Source organism: Hyla sarda, chromosome 9, assembly GCF_029499605.1.
Source record: "Hyla sarda isolate aHylSar1 chromosome 9, aHylSar1.hap1, whole genome shotgun sequence".
NCBI classification, from domain to species: Eukaryota; Metazoa; Chordata; class Amphibia; order Anura; family Hylidae; genus Hyla; species Hyla sarda.
In genome coordinates, this window is record NC_079197.1 from 160,824,007 (window position 1) to 160,849,997 (window position 25,991).

Consider the following 25,991-nt stretch of genomic DNA (forward strand, 5'->3'; position numbering starts at 1 on the left):
AGTAAGTCTTTTATAGTTAGGTCTCCAGCTAGAAGAAATGTGTAGTCTCTATTCAATATATCAAACTGTTGGTGGTATAGTGAATGTCTAGTTAAAATAGCTGATGCCCATAGAAACACTGGCGAGCTCCTTCGCTGCCAGCCACACTACGTAGTGTATATGCCCGAAATAACAAAATAGGGTTGACCTGCTCCTCGTTATTGCTCACTGGTCAGCAAGTGGTGGCTGCTAGGCCGTTCCTCCAGTCTCACTGTGCGATATGTCTGCCGTTTTGCCAGATTGCGCATGCAGCACTGGCTTCTCTGCAGTTGGTGGTCTGCGGTCTGTGCCGCAGTTGGTGGTCTGCGGTCTGGTAGGATAGTGATGATTGGCAGGGCAATTCCAAAGGGCAGTTTGGCAATGAGTTGATAATGATTATAGTAGCAGACAAAATATTAGCAGCAATAATAGTCTATGGTATATAAAATCCTGGACGTGTTTCAGGACCACCCTTAGGTCCTTTCTTCAGCAGCAATTCAGTATAATAAAAGAGTTAGTGAGCAAACATGCAGAACACTACAAACAAGTATTAAACAAAATGGGGACACACATAGTCTGTGGTCACCATATAAGTATATGTACCTGGCTAATGTGGCCCATTTGCCTAAATCAACATACGGTACTTATTATCAAGTTTCCTACTTAGGTTTTTCCAAAGCATTTCCCGCTACTGTTCTATTAGGGTTCATCAGGGAACCGATCAACAGATGCAAAACGTATTTGTAAATTTTTTTACCCTGTGATACTAACTATGATTGACATTTCACCGCTCCTCTTTCTGGATCCACCGTCGAATAGCCACACCCATGACTGGAATGAGCTATTCAGTCTAAAATCCCTTTTTTTGGCCACAGTCCGGCCCTGCTTTAAATGTTACTTTTTGCTGCAGATTTACAAAATTGAAAGATTCTGGTGTGCTGTTAGCATATGTAAGTGTGACTAATGCAGGTGCAATTCACTTGTTTACTACTGATGAGGATCTACAAAGGTTGGCTTGCCATGATTTACTTACAATTTACAAACTAAGGTTTAGAGCAAAATATCCAGACACACGGAGGAAAACTTTCGATGATGTGAAAGCCACAAAAAAGTAACTCTGACCATGAGTCACTGAAAACATGAGTGCACTGCAGTGGGACCCTTGTTCAGCCTTGTTACTCTCCTCTGATGAAAATGAAAACTCCTTCTTGGAGCTGAAGACTTTAAGCCCTTTATCCTCACAGCACGGACTGGAACACAAACAGGACAGTAACTTACTTGTAGAACCGGAGATAACCCAGCAAAAATACTTTGGCCTAGATGTATGTATGTCTAGCAAGAGGAGGGCTAGGAGATGTTCACACTTTGCTGGCCTGGCCAAGATTCTGAATAAATGATGGGTCTGCCCTTCTTGGAAGTGGAAAACAGTATCTCTCAAATTTTTTCCCAAGGAATAAAATGTTGACAACCACAATTTAATGATTAATGTGTCACGTATGGGCAGGGAAGCGTGAAGCCCTAAACTCACCCGCTCAAACTTGCCCTGCCAAATTGTGTACCCGCCCTAGGTGACAGGTCGACAACCATGGTGACAGTCCCTGCAGGGAGTAAAATGTCAACAAAATAAACTTACAATACAGACGGAAATACTGTATAAACTAAACATACACACATAATAAGTCACAGTCTACAAGCCAAGTCAGTACCAAGAGATAACAGAAAAGCCAAATCGAAGAGACAGGAGAGGAGTCAGAGAGCGGAGTTAATGGGTCAAACATGCCAGAAATACAAGATACAATGCTAGCTAAGAGTATGAGCTCTTTCGCAGGTGAGGTATGGAAGCAGACTGCCAGCTTAAATAAGGTAGGTGCTCTCATCAGGGTCAGCTGACCAGCCAGAGAACAGTGCTTTTCCACAGTAACCAAAGTAACAAAAGACCTCATTGAAGATTAACCCTTTGGGTTGTTACACAGTGATGATTAAATAAACAACAGACGTTCTGGCCATCACCTTCGGAGATGATCTTTAGTGACAGCCTGCTTAGCAAATCACCAGCTCAGCCAATGAGCAGGTGTCACAGAAGCACAGGGTGAGGACCAGGCCTGCCTGCACATTATTGATGAATAAGGCGCACGCTAGTCAAAGAATAGACAAAAAAAATGGTGGAAATTTGATCTAACATAGAAATTTCTTGATAAATCTCCCCCTTCGTGTTTGGATGTAGGTTCATGTTTAGGGATAGAAAGAGTAAAAGATTAGGGATAGCTAGGGTCGGTTTTTGAAGTTATTCCTGTTCATCATCTTTGCTTCAATTCTTGACCATCATGATCTTCATCCATTAAAGCGCAACTGTCATGATTTTTTTTTAGCCCCCCAGACTACTACTGTGTTGTTACAGATGTCCATAACATGAGTGTAACCATATCTTTATCGCTTTCCCTCCTTCTTTTATAACTTATATAATACATTTATCCAGCGGTCTGGCACAGTCGGATAGGCGTGGCTTGGGGTTCGCAAAGCCCCGCCACCACACCTATCCTCTCCTTTCAGCCTGGGATCACTGTGTAGTAAGACACAGCGCATCCACAGCGCATGTGCCCCTCCTGAAGTGCGCACGGCAACGCCCTATATTGACAGAGCTTCCGCTCGCCCCTGCTGCCTATATGCTCACTGCACAGGTGCAGTACAAGAGGAATGGAGGGGCGCATGCGCTGCATCTTACTGCACAGAGGTCCCATCGTTGAAAGGAGAGGATAGGTGTGGCGGCGGGGCTTTGCGAACCCCAAGCCACACCTATCCGACTGTGCCTGACTGCTGGATAAATGTATTTTATACGTTATAAAAGAAGGAGGAAAAGCGATAAAGGTATGGTTACACTCACGTTATGGACATCTGTAACAACATTTTAGTAGTCTGGGGGGGTTAAAAACTCATGACAGTTGCGCTTTAATACATTTTTATAGGGAATATCTGCAGGTTACCACTAGCTGCATTTCTATACATGCATTTCCTGGGTTTGAATACATATTGTGTTGGAGCACCCCCTAACTAGGTATGGCATATTGGGTGATCAAAGGCCGTCCCCTAACTCTTTACTGAATAAACTACTATTCCTGAGCTGATAAGTAAATTAAATACTGAATATTTATATCCCATCTTCTATCTTGTTCCATAACTCAATAATAAATACGTAATAAGATCTTAATCATCATTGTCAGTCATGTGTAAGTTGTCATCACTTCTCTGTAAACAATAAACATCTACTAATGAGTAAATATATTCCATCTGCCCCATTCTGCAGCCAGGGGACCTCATTAACCTTAGTACCTAGTATATACAGAGTATATATATGTGTGCATATTGTGTGCACTAACTTGATTGAAACTACAGTAACTGGAGGAGTCACATAATCCATTGGGTGCATCTACCATCTGGAAACTCTGGGCTTTCTTTGAGTCTCTTTGACCACTCACACTGTAAGTAACACCTCTCTGAATAGTTAAAGGGGTATTCCAGTCCAAAACTTTTTTTTAATCTATCAACTGGCTCCGGAAAGTTAACCAGATTTGTAAATTAATTCTATTAAAAAATCTTAATCCTTCCAATAGTTATTAGCTTCTGAAGTTTTATGTCTAACTGCTCAATGATGATGTCACGTCCCGGGAGCTGTGCAGTTTCTATGGGGATATTGTCCCATCATGCAAAGCTAATAACTATTGGAAGGATTAAGATTTTTTAATAGAATTAATTTACAAATCTGGTTAACTTTCCGAAGCCAGTTGATAGATTAAAAAAAGTTTTGGACTGAAATACCCCTTTAACTGATGTATCTATTGTGCATTAATGCTTTATATATGAGAATATTAAAACAAAGTAATTGACAATAGATATAAAACATATATATATATATATATATATATATATATATATATATGTATATATATATATATATATATATATATATAGAGTCATATTTATTTACTTTTATTTTTTAAAAGACAATATCTACATTCATCTGCACAGTGGTTCTACCTGAATCTAGTCATTGTGGACCTTCTGCTATGGAAGTGTAAAGCTGATGCCCATATTAGCTTAAACATAAGTATCTAAAGATGCCCTTTAAAGATCATCCATTCCTTTACATTTACTAGGTTTTCCAGTGGTTTGAGACACTTTGAACAAAATGTTAGTAATGTCCTTTTAAATCAATTATGCCTGTTTAGAGAATCTTGAACTCTGTGTAACATTGCCGTGGTACTAAAAGAAGCATAGCTTCTTATTTTGGATCAGGACATGATACATTTTCAGAACCATATTATTGTAAGGGCCAATAGAAGAATTATCATAGACCCATGACTTTAGGGCCAGTGAGGCATCCACAACCCTTAAAAATCACTAAAGTGATAAATGTTATCTGCTAAAATTGTTTATTAGTGTATAATATAATGCTGGCAAAACACATTCATCAAACTGCTGGCAAAGACATTTAAGTAGTAAGAATCAATCCTTAGTTTGACTGTCAGTAATGGACAGGGTGCTACATATACACCTTTGAGTATAACATACTAGTGATACCATAACCCCCTAGACATGGCATGAAAAATTGAAGAGGCCCCAACCAAAAATTGGTCTATGGACCTCCATCCATTTTTAGTTCTGTAAATTACATATGCAATGCTACCATCAAATTTTCTTACAAAACCTATAACAAGATCCTTACCATGTGCCATATATGCAATATTATTAGTACCTAATATATATATATATATATATATATATATATATATATATATATTTATTTATTTATTTTTATAATTTTTTTTTAAGAAGCAACCTATGGCTGATCTACTCATAAAACATAATTTCTGGATTTTAGAAATTTGGTCCTACAGATATACATGAATACGACTACCATTGAATATTTTGTCCTGAAAGGATTCTCAGATATCCCAGATTTACAGATTTTGGCATTCGTTGCAGTCCTATTTGTCTATCTGATTATTATTGGTGGAAACATGACGATTCTCATCCTAATCTGCTTGGAACGTCATCTCCACACTCCCATGTACTTCTTCTTGGCCAACCTGTCTATTGTTGACATCTCTTTTACCACCTCCACATTACATAAGATCTTCACCGGTTTCATGACTGGGGATAGAACGGTTTCATTCTATGGGTGCATGGTACAATCTTTTATGTCTGGATCCTTCACAATCCATCAGTTGTATATACTGGCGGCCATGAGCTATGATCGCTATGTGGCCATCTGTATCCCTTTGAGGTATCAAATGATTATGAACCAAACAACATGTGTAGTGTTGGCTTCTCTCTGTTGGGCCTTGGGATTTCTTTTTATAAGTCCTTTTGCTTGGATTCTTGGAAGTTTTTCATGTTATACCTCCATAGAAGTCAACCACTTCTTCTGTGACATTGTCCTTTTGAAGAAGATGACCTGCAGTGACACCTCTCTATTGGATATGTTAACCTTCATTGAAGGATCACTTCTTTTCCTTGTTTCGCCGTTTCTTCTTACATTTGTGCCCTATATTATTATAATAGCTGCAATACTGAAGATCCAAACCACCACAGGCAGATATAAGGCCTTCTACACGTGCTCCTCACACCTCACTGTTGTCATCCTTCTCTACACAATTCATATTATTCAATATTTGATACCAAGCAATTTAGACATCGAAAAACTTACTACTTTGATCAACACTGTTGTGCTCCCTCTGCTGAATCCACTGATCTACAGCTTTAAAAATAAAGACATAAAAATAGCTCTAAGGAAAAAAAGGACGTTTTGGTGTAACGTGTTACTATAACTTATTTTATCTTGATAGCATAGTGATGTTATAAAATGCATAGGGTGTTTTTACTAGTCTGTATATGATTTCAGGTAATATTCTGTACAGCACTGCCAGGTACTTAGATACCCCAGGCAGTCCTGGGGGCTTTCACGAGATCTCTGACTGCATTGTAAACCAGTCTCCCTCAGTGAACATGTCACCGGGAAGCCCATAGGGCAAATGGCGCATGAAGACTTCTCACATGCAGAAGATATTATCTGACCATGACATGTGAAGGGTTAATTTACCAGTAGCGGCGATATCTCTTCTTCTGGTAGTTACAGCAGGAGCCTGGCTAGCATACTGAAAGCTGAGTGCTTGCGATCCCTTCACAGGAGTCCTGCACCAGCTTCTTGTAGCTCTGACCTTAAAAATAGCAGACTAGAATAAGACATGTGGCTTTCACATCACAGATATTACAGATCTGCACACTACAGCTAGGAATTGCTGTACCCTAGGTATCAAGTTACCTTGGCTTGGTGATTTATTACTGCACATGCCACCACTTCCCTCCTGCTCTGACAACGTCACCTTCTCATCACCTGCTTCTGACTTCCAGTCCAAGACGGTCCACCAGTCCCACTACTACAGCTATGCATTTTGGCCACTGCTTCCCCCTCCACCACTTCTGCAACATACTCCAAAAGGTGACTGTCCCAACAGAACTCCTTGAACATATCAGCATACAAATTGTCACCAATTAGGCCTAGAGAAATTTATGAAACTTTATCTTAAGACTAAAATAGAAGTACGCTATATTCTGTCCCTCACTGCGCCTCTACCTAAAATGGCAGCTGCATGCATTGACTTTTCTGATGTATCTAACACCCCTCTACTGCCTACTGATTAGCTTGAAGCTGTTTACAAGGCATGTTTGGCTTCCCTGAGGTTAGGTGACCCTTTCTTCTTCTTGCAAGGCAATTGGTTAACTAAAAGGTCATGTGATCCTTCCTCCTGCTTGCAAGGTATTCTTGGCTACCTTGAGGTCATGTGAATCTCCTTCCTCCTATTCTGACATGGTGCCAAAGCCATGTTACCAGGTTAGACCAAAATTATCTTTGTCACTATTCCTAATGGTGGGGAGGAAACCAGGTTTGCCAGTTTTGCCTAGCTCAACTCTATCCATAGGGAACAATCCAGCTCCATAGAAGGATACTCCTTTTCTCCCCTTCTCTTCACGTGGCCTGTCTAATAATGGCTTCTCATGTGGACAATATTAGAGTGCCGAGGGATGGAGAGCAAGAGCTTATTTCCCAATATGCTGACGATATATTTTGTTATCCATGCAACAGAATATTGTGCAAATTATTAGAGAGTTTTTAAAGCCTTAAGGATTGACAAAAAATTGGAGAAAGTCATCTCTCTTTCCATAAGAAATTTTTTCTTCCCATCTCTAACTAAAGGCTACTCAGATGTAGGTAGTATTTTTAACATTTGGAAGATACTGTGGTACATGGGTTGCATGATTTCCTATCAGATAATTTGTATCTATAATTGGGGACATTTGTGCTTAGGATAAATATTTGTGTTGGCTGCCCCCAAACCCAAAAGTCCAGGGCAATTTGTAATAAAAAAAAAAAAATGTGTTACTTATACAATGTATCTGTGCTGCTCTATTTCTCCCACAAGGTTTAGGTAGATGAGAGTTGGTACTGTGTTAGCCTTAGAAATATAGAAGATTAGTGGAGTAGTGATGATACCTTTATTGGCCAACTGAGAAGATATGGATTGTAAACTTTCAAGACCCCTTAGGTCCCTTCATCAGGAATCTTACCTGTAACATGCCTGATGAAGGGAACTAAAAAGGTCTTGAAAGCTTACAATCCATATCTTCTCAGTTAGCCATTAAAGGTATCATCACTACACCACTTATCTCCAAGGTTTATTAGGAAGACCGGGCAACGTTGGCTGCTCAGTTAAAACATTCAATAAAATGTATCTGATTTAAAAAGAAAAAAGAAAGAAAAAAAATCTTCCACCTGATTCTTTTCTAGACATAAAAGCTCTACACGCAATAAATATTTTCTAATGAGTTCATGTGTTCCATCTGTCCTGTTTAGCACCCAGGGGTCCTCATTACCTTGTATTAACTAGTATATACACTGTATATATATATATATATATATATATATATATATATATATATATATATATATATATTTTTTTACCTTTATGTATTGTATGCACTAATTGGATTAAAATCCCAGTACCAGAAGTCACATAATTGATTCGGTGCCGTCTGACAGTCTGTGGTCTTGTCTTCAGCTCCTTGGACAACACATACTGTAAGTAACTTCAAAAGTGAATATATATATACGGTATATAAATTACATACTGAAGCTTTACATATGAGAATATGAAAATAAAGACGATATTAAACAACTTATTACCTGCAGGGGATCTTCAAGTAAACTTAAAGGGGTACTCTGATGAAAACAATTTTTATTAACTCAACTGGTACCAGAAAGTTATACAGATTTGTAAATTACTCCTATTTAAAACTCTTAATCCTTCCAGTACTTATCAGCTGCTTTATACTACAGAGGAAGTTCTTTTATTTTTTAATTTCTTTTCTGTCTGACCAAAGTGCTCTCTGCTGACACCTCTGTCCATGTAGGAACTGTCCGAAACAGAAGAGGTTTTCTATGGTGATTTGCTCCGGCTTTAGACAGTTCCTGACATGTTTTCCACCGGAGTACCCCTTTAATTATAACAAGTTGTCCTTCAAAGGAATCCCCACATCCCACATCTACATAAGGTTTCCTAGTATTTACTAATGCCTTTCTGGTTGAAGCACACATAATAGCTAGGAATTATCAATTGTCAATGCCCTTTTGAATGAATGCTGCCTATTGACTTTAGGTTATCTTAAAGCCCTGCATAACATTGGGATGGTCCTAAAAGAATCAGGACATGAGAATGACCAGATCCAGATTAAAGTGAGGACAGAAACAATTGCCCTTGTTCTACCACTTAGGGGCCTGGGGTCATCCTCCAAAAACACTCACGTACTGAAAGTTATCAGTTACAAATGTTTATTGGTTACAATAAAATGCTGCCAAGATATTAGTTTATTTGTTTTAATTACTAGCCGAGACCACCAGGTAGCACTGAGACTTTATCCTTGGTTTGGCCTCTCTCAGTTAAGGTGTTCATACACTTTAAACAAAAGTTGGCCAAACCTGCTGACTTTGGCATGTTCAGTTTTTTTTTATTTCAACAGCCAGACGGTATTGTCCTGGAAGAGATAAGCTGCCATTAGAGCTGTCTGGCAGTGGCTTACCTCTCCTCTCTACATAGAGGACACATGAAGGTTCTAAAGTGCTGGACATTTATGTGTATGGGGAAATCAGGAGAGATATCTGTCAGCTGAATGAACTTTTGGGCGGCAGCAAACGAAAGTGTTTGAGCACCTTTAACGACTTGGTGCTACCTACACCACCACTTTTGCTTTGTTATTGAAACTAACATATTAGGGAAACATAATCCCTTTGTGTATGAAATAGAAAATTACCACCATTATCTTTCTACTAAAGAAACCAGAAAATCCCCAACCAATGTTTTGTCTAAGAGCCTCCATCAACGTAAATGACACAAGATTTAAAAAAGGCCGGGATTCCTCGGCGCAATCTGTGCAAATAAACTTGCATGAAGCAAGGTACTTAAAATCAAAGAGTCATTAATTCCAATGCCAGGATAAAACAGACGCGTTTCGGAGCTTGAACGGCTCCTTTCTCAATGTAAAAAATGGCTTGCGTGGCTTTTTAACATTGAGAAAGGTGTTGTTCAAGCTCCGAAATGCGTCTGTTTTATCCTGGCATTGGAATAAATGACTCTTTGATTTTAAGTACTTTGCTTCAGGCAAGTTTATTCGCACGGATTGCGCCGAGGAATCCCGGCCTTTTTTAAACCTTGTGACATACCCCCATTCGGCAGGACACGATCATGCTGAAAACCCGGGCGGCTGCACCGTGACATCACTAAGGCTATAATAGGTGGCTGTGTCTGGCACACAACCCCGCAAGGTGAGCAGTTTTGCTGTTGTTTCATAAACGTTTACCGCTCCCATCACGAGATATTGCCCCATGAGAAGCTCTGCTGTCTTGTTTCAGATTTACTTGTCCATCAACGTAAATGACAAATAGCATAGCCACCTCTAAGAGAGATTAAATGGGAGTGGTGTCTTTGCAGTTAACCTCCTAAAATGCACGGAGGTACCCCTTTAATTTCCATTGCTAAATGAGGTATTTAGCAATGGAAATTAAAGGGGTACTTCCGTGCCCCAGTCTTCTGAACATGCGGTCCAGAAGGCTTGGAGCAGCAGCCACGACATCACAGCCAGGCCCCCTCGGGACCTGACGTCACGCCCCGTCCATTGATGTCTATAAGTCACGCCCCCTCCCATAGACATGAATGGAATGGGTGTGACGTGATGTCGTGAGGGGGTGTGGTTGTGATGTCGTGGCTGCTGCTCCAAGCCTTCTGAACCAGATATTCTGAACACGAGAGTACCCCTATAAGTGACGCTTCTCTCCACAGCCCAAGCAGCAGTATATAAGGTCAGGATTTGTCTCTGGAGCCACAGCTCTCTTTCTGTACCCTCCTTTCCGTGGCCTCACAGTGATCTGCATTAATTTCTCACTCTTGTCTTCTATAGCCACTGTGTAAGGGGACCCTTCAAACTGTTTTGCCAGCACACAAACAGGCCCAAACTAGCAGGTCTCACAGTCCAGTAGTCCGGGATTTGTTGCAATAATTTACATACAGCAATGGGTTCCACTTGCAGCGTAAAGAAAACAGAAATGTTAATGTCCTTCACACCAGGTTCTGGTGCTTCTCATCAAATCTTGGCAACTTTAGTGCAAACGCCTTTTTGATGCAGTGTAGGAATATAAAATGTAAACTGATTTACCTAAGACCAGCCACTCTCTGGCAGTGCTCACACACCTGTAAGATCAGGTTCAGGACTACAACAACACTACAGAACTGAAGTATGGGAGTGACTTTATGTCCAGAACCTTTAGGACTTTAAAACCAGGACCCAGACTCCAGTCTTATGTCACTAAGGCAAGTAGCCTCAGTGATACACACCTCCCATTCACTATTTTACCAGCTGCTTGCTTACTTATCCCTAACTTTCTGCCCAAAGATGATGGGCTTTGCACCTATCCCGGCCAAACAGTGGACTCTTGACATGGCATTGGCATTTTCATGACATTTACCTGGTCTATGCAGCAGAAAATCTAAATCCTGTAATGCCAGAAAGCAATGTGTTACCAAAGTCCACAATTTTATCAGCTGCTTGCTTACACCATCACTATCCTCACCTTTAAAGGGGTCCTCCGGTGGAAAAAACATTTTTAAATACCAACTGGTGCCAGAGAGTTAAACAGATTTGTAAATTACTTCTATGTAAAAAATCTTAATCTTTCCAGTACTTATCAGATGCTATATGCTCCAGAGGAAGTTGTGTAGTTCTTTTCAGTCTGACCACAGTGCTCTCTGCTGACACCTCTGTCCATATCAGGAACTGTCCAGAACAGGAGAGGTTTGCTATAGGGATTTGCTCCTACACTTTGGCAGTTCCTGACATGGACAGAGGTGTCACAGAGAGCACTGTGGTCAGACAGAAAATAACTACACAACTTCCTGTACCCCTTTAAGGAGATAAGCATCCCCCCTTTTATTTGTGGCCATAGCAGCTGATACAGGATGTGTTTCCCCTTGTTAAAGTATTTGCTGACACCTAATAATGGCTGCAACAACCATAGTAGACCTAATCTATGCATGTAGCCCATCTGATTGCCCCCTTGAGGCAAACACAACATTAAAAGACGAAGCTCTGAAATGTTCTTGTCTTTTACAATATTATTGGCGTCTATACAATGTGGACAGCTTTGGTTAACCTAAAACTAAATTCTCTTATCTGTATGCAGTAGTGTTGCTCGCGAATATTCGCAATGCAAATTTTATTCGCAAATATAGCACTATATATTCGAAATTACGAATATTCATTATTTTTTTTTCACAGTACACATCACAGTGATCATCCCTCTCTGCTTCCAGCTTGTGTGGTGTAAAGAAGGCTCTAATACTACTGTGTGAGACCGGCGTACGAATTTTCGCATATGCGAAAATTAGCATATGCAAATTTTCGCTTATGTAAATTTTCGCATATGCTAATTTGCGCATATGCGAAAATTACGAATATGCGAATTTAGCTTACATATGACGAATATTCGTCCATATATTCGCAAAATATCGCGAATTCGAATATGGCCTATGCCACTCAACACTAGTATGCAGATTACATTATGTGGATTAAAGGGGTATTCCGGGCAAAAACATCTTATCCCCTATCGAAAGGATAGGGGTTGAGATGTCTGATCGCGGGGGGCCCGCCGCTGGGACCCCCGCGATGTCCCTGCAGCAGCCCGCATTCTATGCGTAGCTGCGTGTGAAGTTTCGGAAACTGCTGGGTTTCTGAGACGGGGACGTGATGTCATGCCATGCCCCCTCCATTCATTTCTATGGGAGGGGGCGTAACGGCCACAACACCCCCTCCCATAGACATGAATGGAGGGGGCATGGCGTGACGTCACGTCCCCATCTCGGAAGCCCGGAGGTTTCCGAAACTTCAGACGCAGCTACGCATAGAATGCGGGCTGCTGCAGGGAAATCGCAGGGGGTCCCAGCGGTCCTTTCGATAGGAATAAGATGTTTTTGCCCGGAATACCCCTTTAAGTTTTATTCTAATATTTCTGTAGAAGGACCAATTGCTGATTTACTCATAAGCATGAGGAGAACATATGGTGGCAGAATGTGAAAGCCTGGAGGTGGCATCAGCATGAGCAGAACATATGGTGGCAGAATGAGAAAGCCTGGAGGTGGCATCAGCATGAGCAGAACATATGGTCGCAGAATGAGACAGCCTGGAGTTGGCATTAAACTTTTAATAATATTCTTAGGATAAAATATATGGCCCCAAATTTTTTTTTTTTTTTATCAAACAAAAGGAAAGGTGTATAAAAAACACCATGTGCCACCTACATCACCAAGTATTGATGTGATGCAAAGACCTCTAAAAGGTAGAAAGGAACAACGTATGGTTCATTGTAACCAGTGGGGGTAAAAACATCCCCTGTAAGGCCCTACTCTCGCATTATTAATTCTCTTCTTGGCAAGTGTTACTCGCCCTAAAAAGGGCGGCCCCACACAGGAATCACTCCCTATATCCACCTAGAAACACTGACATTTACCAGGGTTTTTAGATGGAAATAGGGAGAGGTTCCTGTGTGGGGCCGCCCTTTTTAAGACGAGTAACACTTTCCTCGAAAAGGTGGAAGGGAACAATGTATTGTCCATTGTAGCAAGTGGGGGTAAAAAATTCCCCTGTAAGGCCCTACTCTCGCCCTATTAATTCCCTTCTTGGCAAGTGTTACTCGCCTAAAAAAGGTGGCCCCACACAGGATCCTCTACCTATTTCCACCTGAAATGGTAGTGTTTGTACAGTAGGGAGAGGTTCCTGTGTAGGGCCGCCCTTTTTAGGGCGAGTAACACTTGCCAAGCAGGGAATTAATAATATGGGAATAGGGCCTTACAGGGGAAGTGTTTACCCCCACCTGTAACAATGGACCATACGTTGTTCCCTTCCACCTTTTAGAGGTCTTTGCATCACATCAATACTTGGTAGTGTAGGTGGCACATGGTGTTTTTACACACCTTTCCTTTTCTTAGATATGAAAAAAAATTGGGGTCCATATATTTTATCCTAAGAAAAGATAAGTTATAGCTAATGCATATCCTCAATATTTACTTGTGGTCTGATGCGGAGGAATGTCTGTAACTGAGGAGCAGCACCTTAAAGGGTACCTCTCATCAAAAAAACTTTTGATATATTATAGATTAATGTATGCAGAATAACTTTACAATTGCATGTTATTAAAAAATATGCTTCTTTCTATTTAATTTTCCACTTTGAAGAAATGACCACTAGGGGTCTCCCTACCAGTCCTGGCAGCAAGCATTTCAGACTCATGCTGGAGTCCTAAACACTACGAGCTGCCAGTCTGCTTTGTTCACAAAGGAGAACACTCAGAGCTGCCAGCCTGCTTTGTTCACAGCCTGTTTGGCTGTGAACAAAGCAGGCTGGCAGCTCTGAGTGTTTAGGACTCCAGCATGAGTCAGAAATGCTTGCTGACAGGACTGATTGGGAAAAATACAATAGAAAGAAGCATATTTTTCATTAACATGCTATTGGAAAGTTATTCAACATTCATTAATCTAAAATATATCAAAAGTTTATTTGATGAGAGGTACCCTTTCAATATGTTTTGCACTATCCATATTTGTGAAGTGTTGTTGTGGCACCATGCACAATCTCCTCTGATGCATCAGGCATTGGTGGGTGGAAATCCTGGCTGATCCATCCCTGATTCATCTTCACAAAGGTCAGTCCCTCCACATTTTTCGTGAACAGACAAGTTCTCCTTGGGGTTAGTATGGCCCCCGCCGCACTAAACACCCGCTCTGATGGCACACTACTGGCCAGGCAGGACAGCTTTTCCAGGGCAAACTCTGCTAGTTGCAGCCACAAATCAAGTTTGGCTGCCCAGAAGTCCAGCGAATATTCAAGGTGTATTGGCATGGTCATGTCAAGGTATGCCATCACCTGCTGGTTCAGGTCCTTCTCCTTCAGTCTACCTGCTGCTGATGAGTTGTTTCACTATGTGGGTGAAGACAGGTACTCATCAGCTACTGTAGACTCAGGCTGCTGATGATGGAGCTGGTACTGCTCCTGCCACCCCACCCCTCCCCAGCAGCCATGGCAGTGGAAGGTGAGCGCAGAGGGCCCCCGAGTCAGACCTGCAAGAGGATGGACAATGGCACAGATCACTACCAACTCACTACGTAGGATTTCTCTGTAGAAGGTCAGTTTGTCCTCCCTCTCAGTGGGTGTAAAAAAGGCCCCCATTTTGTGCCGGTAGCGAGGGTCCAATAAGGTGGAGAACCAGAAGTCATCCTGGTATCGAATGGTGACAATTCTGCGGTCACTATGCAAGCAACTGAGCATGCATCGTGCCATTTGTGCAAGTGACTCGGAGGGACTCCCTGCCTCCATCTCCACTGCATACTGCCACAGTGTGTCTGAGACCTCTGTCTCACCTTCCTCATAACCCTCTAGCTCCTCTGGCTGCTCCTGCTTCTCCTCTCCTGTCAGATGACTATAAAAAACACCCATTTCATTAAACCTAAACTGTGCTCCACTGTGCCCCTCTCCCTCCTCCTCCTCCTCCTCCTCCAGTTCAGCCCCCACAGGGTTCATGTGGCTGTGAGATGTAGGTGCCACGTCTCCAGTGCCCTGACCAGCCATCGTTTCCAACACGTGGAACGCAGTTAAATGACATCGTTCATCCCGTAGTCCTGGCGACTGACTAATAATGTGGCTTCCTCAAAGGGCCTGAGCAAACGGCAGGTGTCACGTATGAGCTGCCACTGGTTGACATTGAAGCATTGAAGTTACACAGGGAAGTTCCCCTATCCGCTTGGATCATCAAAAAATTGGTGATGGCTTGTCTATGTTTGTATAGTCCGTCCAACATATGGAGGGTGGAATTCCAATGTGTGAAAATGTTGCAAATCAGACTATGTTGGGGGATACCGTTCTGACGATGCAGCTCAAGAAGGGTGTGCCTTGGGGTGTACGAGTGGCTGAAGTGCATGCAAAGTTTCCTTCCCATTGTTACGATGTCTTGCAGATGGGGGGGGGGGGAAACACTTCTGGAACTGCTTGACAACCAGATTGAACACGTGTACCATGCAGGGTGCATGGCTCCGGTTTCTTTGTCGCAGTGCAGAAAAGATTTTCTTCCCGTTGTCAATCACCATAGTTCACATTTCCAGTTGTAGTGGAGTTAGCCATGAGTTGCGTGACACTGCCGTGCCCTTCACACATGGTATGCTGGAGGGGCACTGAGATTTGTCCATGCAGTAGAGGCTGAGGACATGATGGAGGATGAGGAGGCGGAGTCACACACTGTCAAAGGACCAACGGCCTGAGAGCATGGAGGCAGAAGTGGCGTGACCTGTCCAAGTTGCTGTTGTGGCTATGCAGGAACCACATTCAACCAGTGCGCCGTAAAGGACATGTATGGTCCCTGCTCGTAGTTACAGCTCCACATGTCGGCGCTGCCGTGCACTTTGGTACACACTGACAGGCTCAAGGACTGGCCCACCTTCTGTCCCACAAAATTATGCAGGACTGGTACTGCCTTTTTCGCAAAGAAATAACGGCTTGGGACTCTCCCCCTTGGCTCGTCACACGGCATCAGTTCTCTGAAAGGTGCAGCATCTGGTGCCACATAAGATGGGTATGACACAGCTCCCGTCAGCTAAGGTAATGGAGCCTTGGCTGACTGAAATAGGGAGCGGCGTATCACTGGGTGATGCAGCAGGCTGGACCACTACATCAGAGCCACGGTTCTCCCAGGCCGCTTTATGGTGACGCTGCATATGTTGCCGCAGGGCTTTGGTGCCAACATTGGGACACTGGCAATGCTTCACCTTCTGCTGACACATCTTGCATGTGGCCAGGTTAACATCCTCCGGATGCTTGATGAAAAATTGCCACACCGCCAAGTAGCTGATTTTCCAACCAACAGTCCGCACTGATTGACTGCTACTGCCACCAACTCCAGGAACCCCTGTTCCACTAACTCCCGGGAAGGTAGGCTGCTGCAAAACAGGTAGTCTACCCCAGGCACGTTTGCTCCAGAATTTCCACTTCTGCGACCATGCTGACTGCCAACCATCCTATCACCTTGTTGGCTCAGCTGCTGCCTCATGGGCAACCTGAAACCCTCTTCTCCTGATGATGATGAAGCCTCTTCTGCTCCCAGCTCCCATGTGCGATCAGCTTCATTATCATCGAGTTGTGTCTGCACTGTCACTGATGTCCTCCTCAGGTTCCTCAACAGTGTCTTCAGGAGCCTGAATGCTGCCAACACGACCTCCCACACCACTCTCCTCATCACTACTTGCCCACATAGCGGATGTGTCCTTCACTTCTTAGCTGGACAGCAGCTGCTGACTGTCCTCTAGTATATCGTCCTCACTAAATAGTGGAGTTGAACCCACAGCATGGGACAGAGGCAATGGGAGGACACTGACTGCTCCCGGGCCATGCCAACTGAGGGTTGTGTCTGATGAACCCACCAACTGATGACTGGGGGTGTCAGATGTCACTTGTGAGAAAGTAGATGACCGTTAACAAATCGATGACAGCAGATGGGTTGCTGGTGGAGACACGACCGCTAGCTGATACCGAGAGCTCAGGCCTCTCGCTGCAACTCCTGCTGCCACTTGCCCCTAGCCTGCTGCAACCTCTGCCTGCGCCTGATGAATTAAGGCCTCTGCCACTCCTCTGTGCACTTCCTGGCACTTCTCTGCCTGACATACTTAGTGCATATATGAGGGGAGTACAATGCACTCCACTATGCTTAAAACAGTATTTGTCACCAGCAGGTGTGTACTTTTGGCTGGCCTTTCACAGTAACTAGGCCCTTAGGACTTTAACAGGAACAAAATGATACACCACTTAGATTTACGTATGTGGTATGCACTTATGAGGGGAGTACAATGCACTCCACTACACTTAAAACAGTATTTGTCTACAACACCAGCAGGTGTGTACTTTTGGCTGGCCTTTGACAGTAACTATGCCTTTAAAATTGTAACTGGAACAAAATGGTATACCACTTAGATGTACGTACGTGGTATGCACTTATGAGGGGAGTACAATGCGCTCCAGTACACTTAAAACCGTATTTGTCTACAACAGCAGCAGGTGTCTACTTTTGGCTGGCCTTTCACAGTAACTAGGCCCTTAAGACTTTAACAGGAAGAAAATTGTATACCACCTGTGTACGCACAGTTTGCACTAATAGCAGGTGATTATGGCTTTTAGTGCTCTGCTCACCTTAACTGGCTGGCTACAGCTTTTCAGTTGTTGTTCATACCAGTGCTGCATCACACAGTCGCTGTGTACTACACCCAAAATTGCACTTTCTCTCTCAATCTCTCTTCCTTCCCTATCAGTGCTTCTAGGCTGGATTTGGGCTTGAGGTGAATCGCTGCTGTAAAAATGCTTTTCTGTGCAACACACACTGCTCTCTGGCCCTCTCTCTCTCTGCAATAGAACGCTGATGTGACTGGCCGCAAGATGGCTACCGATTATATAGGGCTGTGACATCACAGGGGTGGCTGGCTGCTGATAGGCTGCTTGCTGTCTGTCATTCAGGGTCATCTCGCCTACCCGCCTTGCCACCTTCCCAGCGTTCCTTGCCCCATGTCCTCACATACGTAGCCGCCATCTTAGATGCCCTGGAGCCTGGACCGCACTAAATGAAGTTTAATAAAGCGATTTGTGCAATTGAATCGCGGCGATATTCGCATTTATTGCAAAACTAATTTCTCCTGAAATTCGTAACGAATTCGGATTTGTCAGATTCGATTCACTCATCCCTAATTATGGTCATTGTAATGGTTTTATTCATCTTGACTTACAACTCAAAACATGTGAGAATCAATTGGTGACCAATTTATACTGTAAAGACACAGCGACCAACAGTTTACTACATTTCTCCTCTTTTCACCCATTTCAAACCTGCTGTGGAATACCAATTTGGCTATTCTTGAGGGTCAAAAGAAATTGCAACACATCAGAATCATTCAAGACACATTCTCAGGACCTTACTCCAAGATTTCGAAGCTATCCAAAGAAATTGGTATCGAGAGCATACCAGCGGGCAGCCCAGGCTGACAGACAACTACAACTAGGGCACAAGATGACAAACCTCGTATCATTACGACCTCCCATAATCAGTGGAGCGGTATGAAGTCTATCTTTAAACAACATTGGAACATTTTATTGTCAGACAGTCAGATTTGCACTGTCATTCCTGAGAAACCCCTGAAGCACCAAATTTACGGGATACGATGAAACGGAGCCACTTCCAGAAACCAACTGTGAACCTCAGCAGGGGAAGTACAAAGGATCTTTTGCATGCGGTGATTGTAATGTCTGCCAATATATAGTGACAACAAAATTCTATTGAGAGCAATTTCCAATTAGAGGATGTATTACCTGTAGAATGATCAATGTGATTTATGCATTGATCTGCCCCTGTCAGAAGGTGTATGTCGGGCAAACCAGCCAACAACTTCGCAAACGCATGCAAAAAAATTTGTCTACCATAGGTTTAGCAAGAAGAGATGCGGCACTTGAGAAGACCTTAAAACAAATATATATATATATATATATATATATATATATATATATATATATATATTAAAGGGGTATTCTGGTGAAAAATTTTTTTTTCTATCAACTGGCTCCAGAAAATGTAACAGATTTGTAAATTACTTCTATTAAAAAATCTTAATCCTTCCAGTACTTATCAGATGCTGAAGTTGAGTTGCCATTCTCTGTCTTACAACAGTGCTTTCTGCTGTCACATCTGTACAGAGCAGGAGAAGTTTGCTATGGTGATTTGCTCATACTCTGGACAGTTCCTGAGACAGACAGAGGTGTCAACAGAGAGCACTGTGGTCAGACAAAAAAGAACAACTCAACTTCAGCAGCTGATTTTATTCTATTTTTTATAGAAGTAATTTACAAATCTGTTTAACTTTCTGGAGCAAGGAAAAAAATTGTTTTTCACTGGAGTACCCCTTTAAATGGAATACAACTGGGGCAGGGCTCAAGTCCTGAAGGAACGCATGGAAATGGAGCACTGTTCCCATTAGCATGAATCCTGCAGGGCCAGTCCTTGAGTGGAAATCTTGGGTGAGTTCCCACACTTTTTTCCCAGGATTTAACCCCTGAATTGGGGGTAACAGAAAGGACTATTCTGGTTACAAATACTGTAAACCAAGCCTAAGCAGTGGTGCTCAATGCCAAGCAGCAGATGAAAAAGGAGAGAAGACTGGGAAATTGGATGAGAGGTAGCGCCTTCAAAAAGAGGCTGGAAGTTTTGGACTTGTTCAGCTTAGAAAAAGGCGATCAAAATGGGGGACACTGACTAATGTGCGCCTATAAATTTAGCCCAAATGTCCAATGTAGACCACGAATCTGTGTTCACTGCAATTATTATGTGAATATCCAACCGCGCACATTGGCTCTCATTTACTTAGAAAATCGGGTTGTAAGTCTATCTTGCTTTCTTACTCGACTGCTTTTTTCCCCTGGTATTTATTATTATGTTGCATCCTGTTTGTCGCACTGGGTTTTGTTGGTTTTGGTTTCCAACTCCTCTGAGTTGTCGGGAAAAAATCCACAACAATTCAACATATTCGGGTTGGAAACCTTTATAAATACGTGGGAAAGCTCAGAAATGTCGGGTTACGCCCCTTTTTCGGGTTTGGGAGAATCCACATCGGGTCCGTCGGGAAAAAATGTTGCATTGTGTCGCAGACTGGCGCACGATGTCTGCGACATGTCGCAGACAAAGATGCGCCAAAAAAACCTGACAAAACAAGTCGGGTTTAGAATAGTAAATGAGGGCCTTTGTATTTGCTCAATGTGTGTCAGAGGGCCTGCTTAGAGGACAGAGTGATCATGGTTTCCCCGGCATATTTTTTGGCGCCGACTAAGTTTCACAAAACTGCATGTTTATTTAAAAAAAAATACAAACCTGTTAACAAAGAGAGTCTGTGACATCTGGTTCAAATTTCAACTTTATCCATAATTGACTATTTTTTATGCCACTTTAGGTTTAATTTGAGACTTTACCACAGAATAGGGGGTAAGTTGTAAATTGCTGGATAACCCATTTGAGGTTGTGTACATGCCAATCAGTGCCACATTCTTCCGCTATTTTCCAAAATTCTGAAGTCTTTTCCAAAAAGATTGCACTTTTTTTTTTACAGCAATTTTGGAAAATTGCAGTAAAGTTGCTGAGTAATTCTTGGTGTTATCGCTTCTTAAACGTCCTGTGTGAACACATCTTAAAAGGGGATTAAAAGGAGGATGCATCCACCACTTCATTCTGTGGTAACATGCTCTCACTGGTTGGAGAAATTGGTGCAGTTCCAAAAGCCTCCTTTCTAAAGTCACTGTCCACACAATGGCCAAATAATCTCACCAATATAGCTTGTTTTTTCGCCTATAGCTCTCTCCTTGGAAAGTACAGCATGTACACTAGGTGCATAGTTTTGTGCACCAAACCGTAATTTACAACTAGTTAGAATTCATTACAAGGCATCTCCCTCATAGTACATTCTGGCAGCTGGTAGACAATCAACATTCTGCAGAATACTTATAGCTATGGATTCCTTAGGAGGCAGTAATAGCTAATTAAGTAACATAGAGAAGAAAGGTGGGATCCAGGATCCGAAAAATCGCGGTGCTATGAAGTGCTCCTTTCCAGTGTAGAAGTGTAGAATTATCCACAGACTCGGGTATTCCACAAGGCAAAGAGGTGTTTATTCATGCAGGTAAATACAAGGGATAACACGTTTTGAGAGGCGAAGACCCCCTCTTCATCAGATCCAATACTGATCAGGGATAGGTTCCCTTCCTATTTATACAAAAAAAAGCCTGTTTGATTACCTCAACGGATCGTATTACAAAATTGGCGTGTACAACATATAAAAAAAAACTATTGGGTTTGTTACACATGTTAGAACTCAAGAATACAGATAAAAGATACCTGTTACAAACCTTACTATAAAAAGTAGTAAGGTTTGTAACAGGTATCTTTTATCTGTATTCTTGAGTTCTAACATGTGTAACAAATCCAATTGTTTTTTTTTATATGTTGTACACGCCAATTTTGTAATACGATCCGTTGAGGTAATCTCGCAGGCTTTTTTGTATAAATAAGAAGGGAACCTATGCCTGATCAGTATTGGATCTGACGAAGAGGGGGTCTCCGCCCCTCGAAACGCGTTATCCCTTGTATTTACCTGCATGAATAAACACCTCTTTGCTTTGTGGAATACCCGAGTCTGTGGATAATTCTACACTTCTACACTGGAAAAAGCGCTTCATAGCACCGCGAATTTTCGGATCCTGGATCCCACCTTTCTTCTCTACTAACCAGACGTCCAGGACCAATTCCCGAGACGACCAGGTGCCAGCAGCCCTTCCACCACTACATGCTTCCCAGGGATCTGGGATTAAAGCCTACTACAGTGTTGTGTCTGTAACACAACACCCTCAGGTGAGCATATTTAACTCTGTTCACCTTTATATATTTTCATCACAGAATCATGGCACATTAGTGCGCTTTTTTCTGTTTCCCTTTTTTTCATATATCTGAGTTTCATAATTTAGTAACATATAATACATAATTTAGGGCTGAATAAAGTAAAATGGATTTGGAGAAACTATTTAACCAAAGTAAGACAAAGTTAACAATAGATGGTCAAGAGTTCTAAATGGCGCCTTCCCTTGGGCAGGGCCGGCTCTGCCTATAGATAAAGTAGGCAGCTGTCTAGAGTGCCCTCTTGAGGGGGGCGCTGCTCTGGCCGCCCCAAGAATCTTAGCCAGCCAGCATTTGAACTATCCCCTCACAGCTAGCACCACTCCCCTGATGCACCCCCATATTATAAAAATTTGCATTCTTTAGCCTGTTAGAATAGCGCATTACCCCTCCTCTTCTTAGTTCTCTGAGGCACACAGGTGCGATCACCCAGGTCAGGTTTGTCCAGAATCCTGACAGCGTGCGCACACCCACAACATCCCCCCCGATACTGTAATAATTAGCATTCTTGCGACTGCAAGAGGAGCGCAGCGTCACCCCAGTAATAAGGAAATTACATGGGGAGGGGAGTTGCTACAGTGTGTCACTCTAGTAATAAGGTGATAACATGGGGAGGGGGTTTGTCACAGTGTGTCACCCCATTAATAAGGAGATTACATGAGGAGGGGGTTTGTTACTGTGTCACCCCGTTAGTAAAGATATTACATGAGGAGGAGGTTTGTTACAGTGTATCACTCCAGTAATAAGGAGATTACATGAGGAGGAGGTTTGTTACAGTGCGTCATCCAAGTAGTAAGATGATTACACGAGGAGGATGTTTCTTACAGTGTGTCACCCCAGTAGTAAGGTAGGGCATGTCAAAGGGCGGAGACAATGGGTGGAGTCAAGGGGCGGAAAAATTAGCTTTCGCCTAGGGTGGTAAAAATCCTTGCACCAGCCCTGCCCCTGGGTCAACCAGTTGGGCCTCATTCACATCAGTGTTGGTGCTCAGTTTGCTAAAACTATTCTGATGATGGTACATTTGTGGAAAATATACTGCCCATAATTTTTTCCCCCGCTCAACTCTTACATAACAATGGTCACCAAAAGGAAACCCAACAGACCCCATTCAAAATAATTGGGACCTGTCGGGACCTGTTAATGTCTATTGTGCACTGGACTGTCCATTCTCATATTTTTCGTGCCGTTGTAGCGCCCCCCTCTAACTGTTGCTTAATTTACATATATGGTGCATAATAAATTAATCATCATTCAAATCATTTTAAGTGGTTATATGACGTTGGAATTGTTTCATTTTGACACGATAAAGTAGAATGCTATGATTGAGAGCCAATCCATACATTTTCAAAGGCATAAGCCTGTCGATTGTTTTTGTCAGACTATGATTTAAACCTGTAGAATAGAAAGTGTTTTTTTCACATAAGGATTTGATGCATGCCTAGTGGGATGGACTTTTTTTTACTCGTGATTGACAAATGGAGGTCAATTGGTAATTAAGAAAGCCTTTGAACCATGGGAACTAGGTCAATTGGCAATTAACTGAGTGTTAGAACCGTGGGAACTAGGTTAATGGGGTACCAACTATGGGTATTGGGGTTAATTGAAACTGGATGTAATGTGTAAGGCTGGGTATTCATCAAAACTTGTCCAGAGGAAACGTTTCTGAGTTGCCCATAGCAACCAATCAGATCGCTTCCTTCATTTTTCAGAGGCCTTTTCAAAAATGAAAGAAGCAATCTGATTGGTTGCTATGGGCAACTCAGAAACTTTTCCTCTGGACAGGTTTTGATAAATCTCCCCCATAGGAGAGATTTATCAAAACCTGTGCAAAGGAAAAGTAGTCCAGTTGCCCATAGCAACCGATCAGATCACTTCTTTGATTTTGCAGACACATTGTGAAAAATTAAAGAAGTGATCTGATTGGTTGCTATGGGCAACTCAGCAGCTTTTCCAAGAAAATCTGCTGTTGCCCATAGCAACCAATCAGATTGCTTCTTTTAATTAGCAGAGGCCATGTGAAAAAAAGCGATCTGATTGGTTTCTATGGGCAACGCAGTAGATTTTCCAGGAAAGGAAAGATTAACCACAACACTGTAACACTGTAACACTCCGTCCCACCCCGGGACTCGAACCACCGCATGGTCTCCCATACACTGTACTGCTGAGACCCTCCTGCTTATCTTACAGTTTAACATACCATGAGATCCCTATATACTACAATGGGCCTATTGGTTTCAGTGGGCAAAAAATCACAGAGTTAATGCACTAGCCCATAATTTCCCTATAAAGAAGGGAGGGCTCTATATTCGCGAATATGCACATATGCGCAGATATTTTCACATATGCACATATATTTTCGCATATTCGCATAAAAAAGGAAATATAATGAATATGCGAATTTTGCGAATATATGACAAATATTCGTCCATATATTTGCGAAATATCGCAAATTCGAATACGGCCTATGCCGCTCATCACTAATAGGCACAAAGAAATGCTGCAGGCGCTCTCCTGTTTGGTTGCAATTATTTAAAAAACCAAAATACATACAAGTAAAATAATAAATACTGATTTCATTTAGCAGTAATAAAAGTAACAGCACTACGGATTACGTGTTTCAAGGGGTGGCACCCCTTCTTCATCAGGTCCAATGATAGGTTGGCATAGGGTGACATTATTTATACATAAAAAGCCAGCGAAAATGGTGGATCTTATTAGAAAATTCCAATAGTTTACAATACAATTGATAAGAAACAAAACTGTATTAAATAGAAGATAAAAATGAACATATAAATGTATGCATGACTTTAACATAAAGGAACTAGTCAGCGCATTCCAGAGAAACATGTATATATAACACAATTGTAAGTGTGTTTTTTTGACCCCCGGTATAATCAGACTTCACTGTATCAGTGGTGAGGCGAAAGTCTGTTTGTGCTAACTTCCACCAGCTGTTGGCTGGCAGAGCAGGCGATGTTGTGGTTATGGCTGTATGGGAGACCACAGGTCGCTACCGATGTCTTATCCAAGACTGGACATCAGACAGGAGCTGCAGTGCAGGTATCATTGCCTGTGCCTACAGCTCCCTCTGTAAATGAATAAGCAGTCGGATGCTATATCATGTGGCATCTAGGATATTTTAACAAATTTATACAGAAATCAAGCTACTTGAACAAATTATATATCAAACTTGGCATAACAGATAGCAAATTGTTCTAACAAGCTGTATATGACATGTTTTAGGTATATTGAATGGCTTCATGGATTTGTAAGGGGAAAAAAACTGTTTACAATGGGGTTGTCAGGGTTTATAATAGTGTATATAGAAGAACTAGGTACACATTGGGAGGTAAGGATAGCCTCTATCGTTAACCTCACAACTTGTACCTAGTTCTATATACACTATTATAAACCCTGACAACCCCATTGTAAACAGTTTTTTTCCTTATAAATCCATGAAGCCATTCAATATACCTAAAACATGTCATATACAGCTTGTTAGAACAATTTGCTGTTTGTTATGCCAAGTTTGATATATAATCTGTTCAAGTAGCTTGATTTCTGTATAAATTTGTTAAAATATCCTAGATGGCTGGAGGTGTCCTGAAGGAGCAGGCGAAAGATTCCTCATTGTGGTGCTTACACGCCCGTCTTCTTGAAGTGGATGCAGGAGGAAGATGTGTCTCCACGGCAAATAAGCAAAGCGGACAGGTAAGTAAATAAAACGAAGTGCGCTTTATTGTATTAAAAGTGTACGGACTATGCGTTGCGAGGGGATAGACCTCCTCTTCATCAGGTCCAATAGACTATTGGACCTGATATTTGGAACCAAACTTTTTCTTTATTAAAGAATGCTTAA

At 42.1% G+C, this 25,991-nt stretch overlaps 1 protein-coding gene across 1 annotated transcript; it reads left to right on the forward strand.

The window, feature by feature from the left end:
• The first annotated feature begins 1,794 nt into the window (after nt 1-1,794).
• Nucleotides 1,795-25,991, forward strand: LOC130291963 (olfactory receptor 8I2-like). The gene is made up of 5 exons (XM_056541394.1): nt 1,795-1,881; nt 4,911-5,826; nt 8,730-8,875; nt 25,721-25,843; nt 25,983-25,991. Exons 1-5 carry the CDS (start codon nt 1,795-1,797, stop codon nt 25,989-25,991), a joined length of 1,281 nt encoding a protein of 426 aa, XP_056397369.1.

Bases quoted from the DNA above. Each gene is read 5' to 3' on its own strand.
- LOC130291963 (XM_056541394.1), top strand. From the start codon at position 1,795: ATGCCAGAAATACAAGATACAATGCTAGCTAAGAGTATGAGCTCTTTC. The intron at 5,827-8,729 runs GTAACGTGTTAC...TATTGACTTTAG, and splicing joins GAAAAAAAGGACGTTTTGGT to GTTATCTTAAAGCCCTGCAT. The intron at 8,876-25,720 runs GTACTGAAAGTT...AAAATATCCTAG, and splicing joins CATCCTCCAAAAACACTCAC to ATGGCTGGAGGTGTCCTGAA.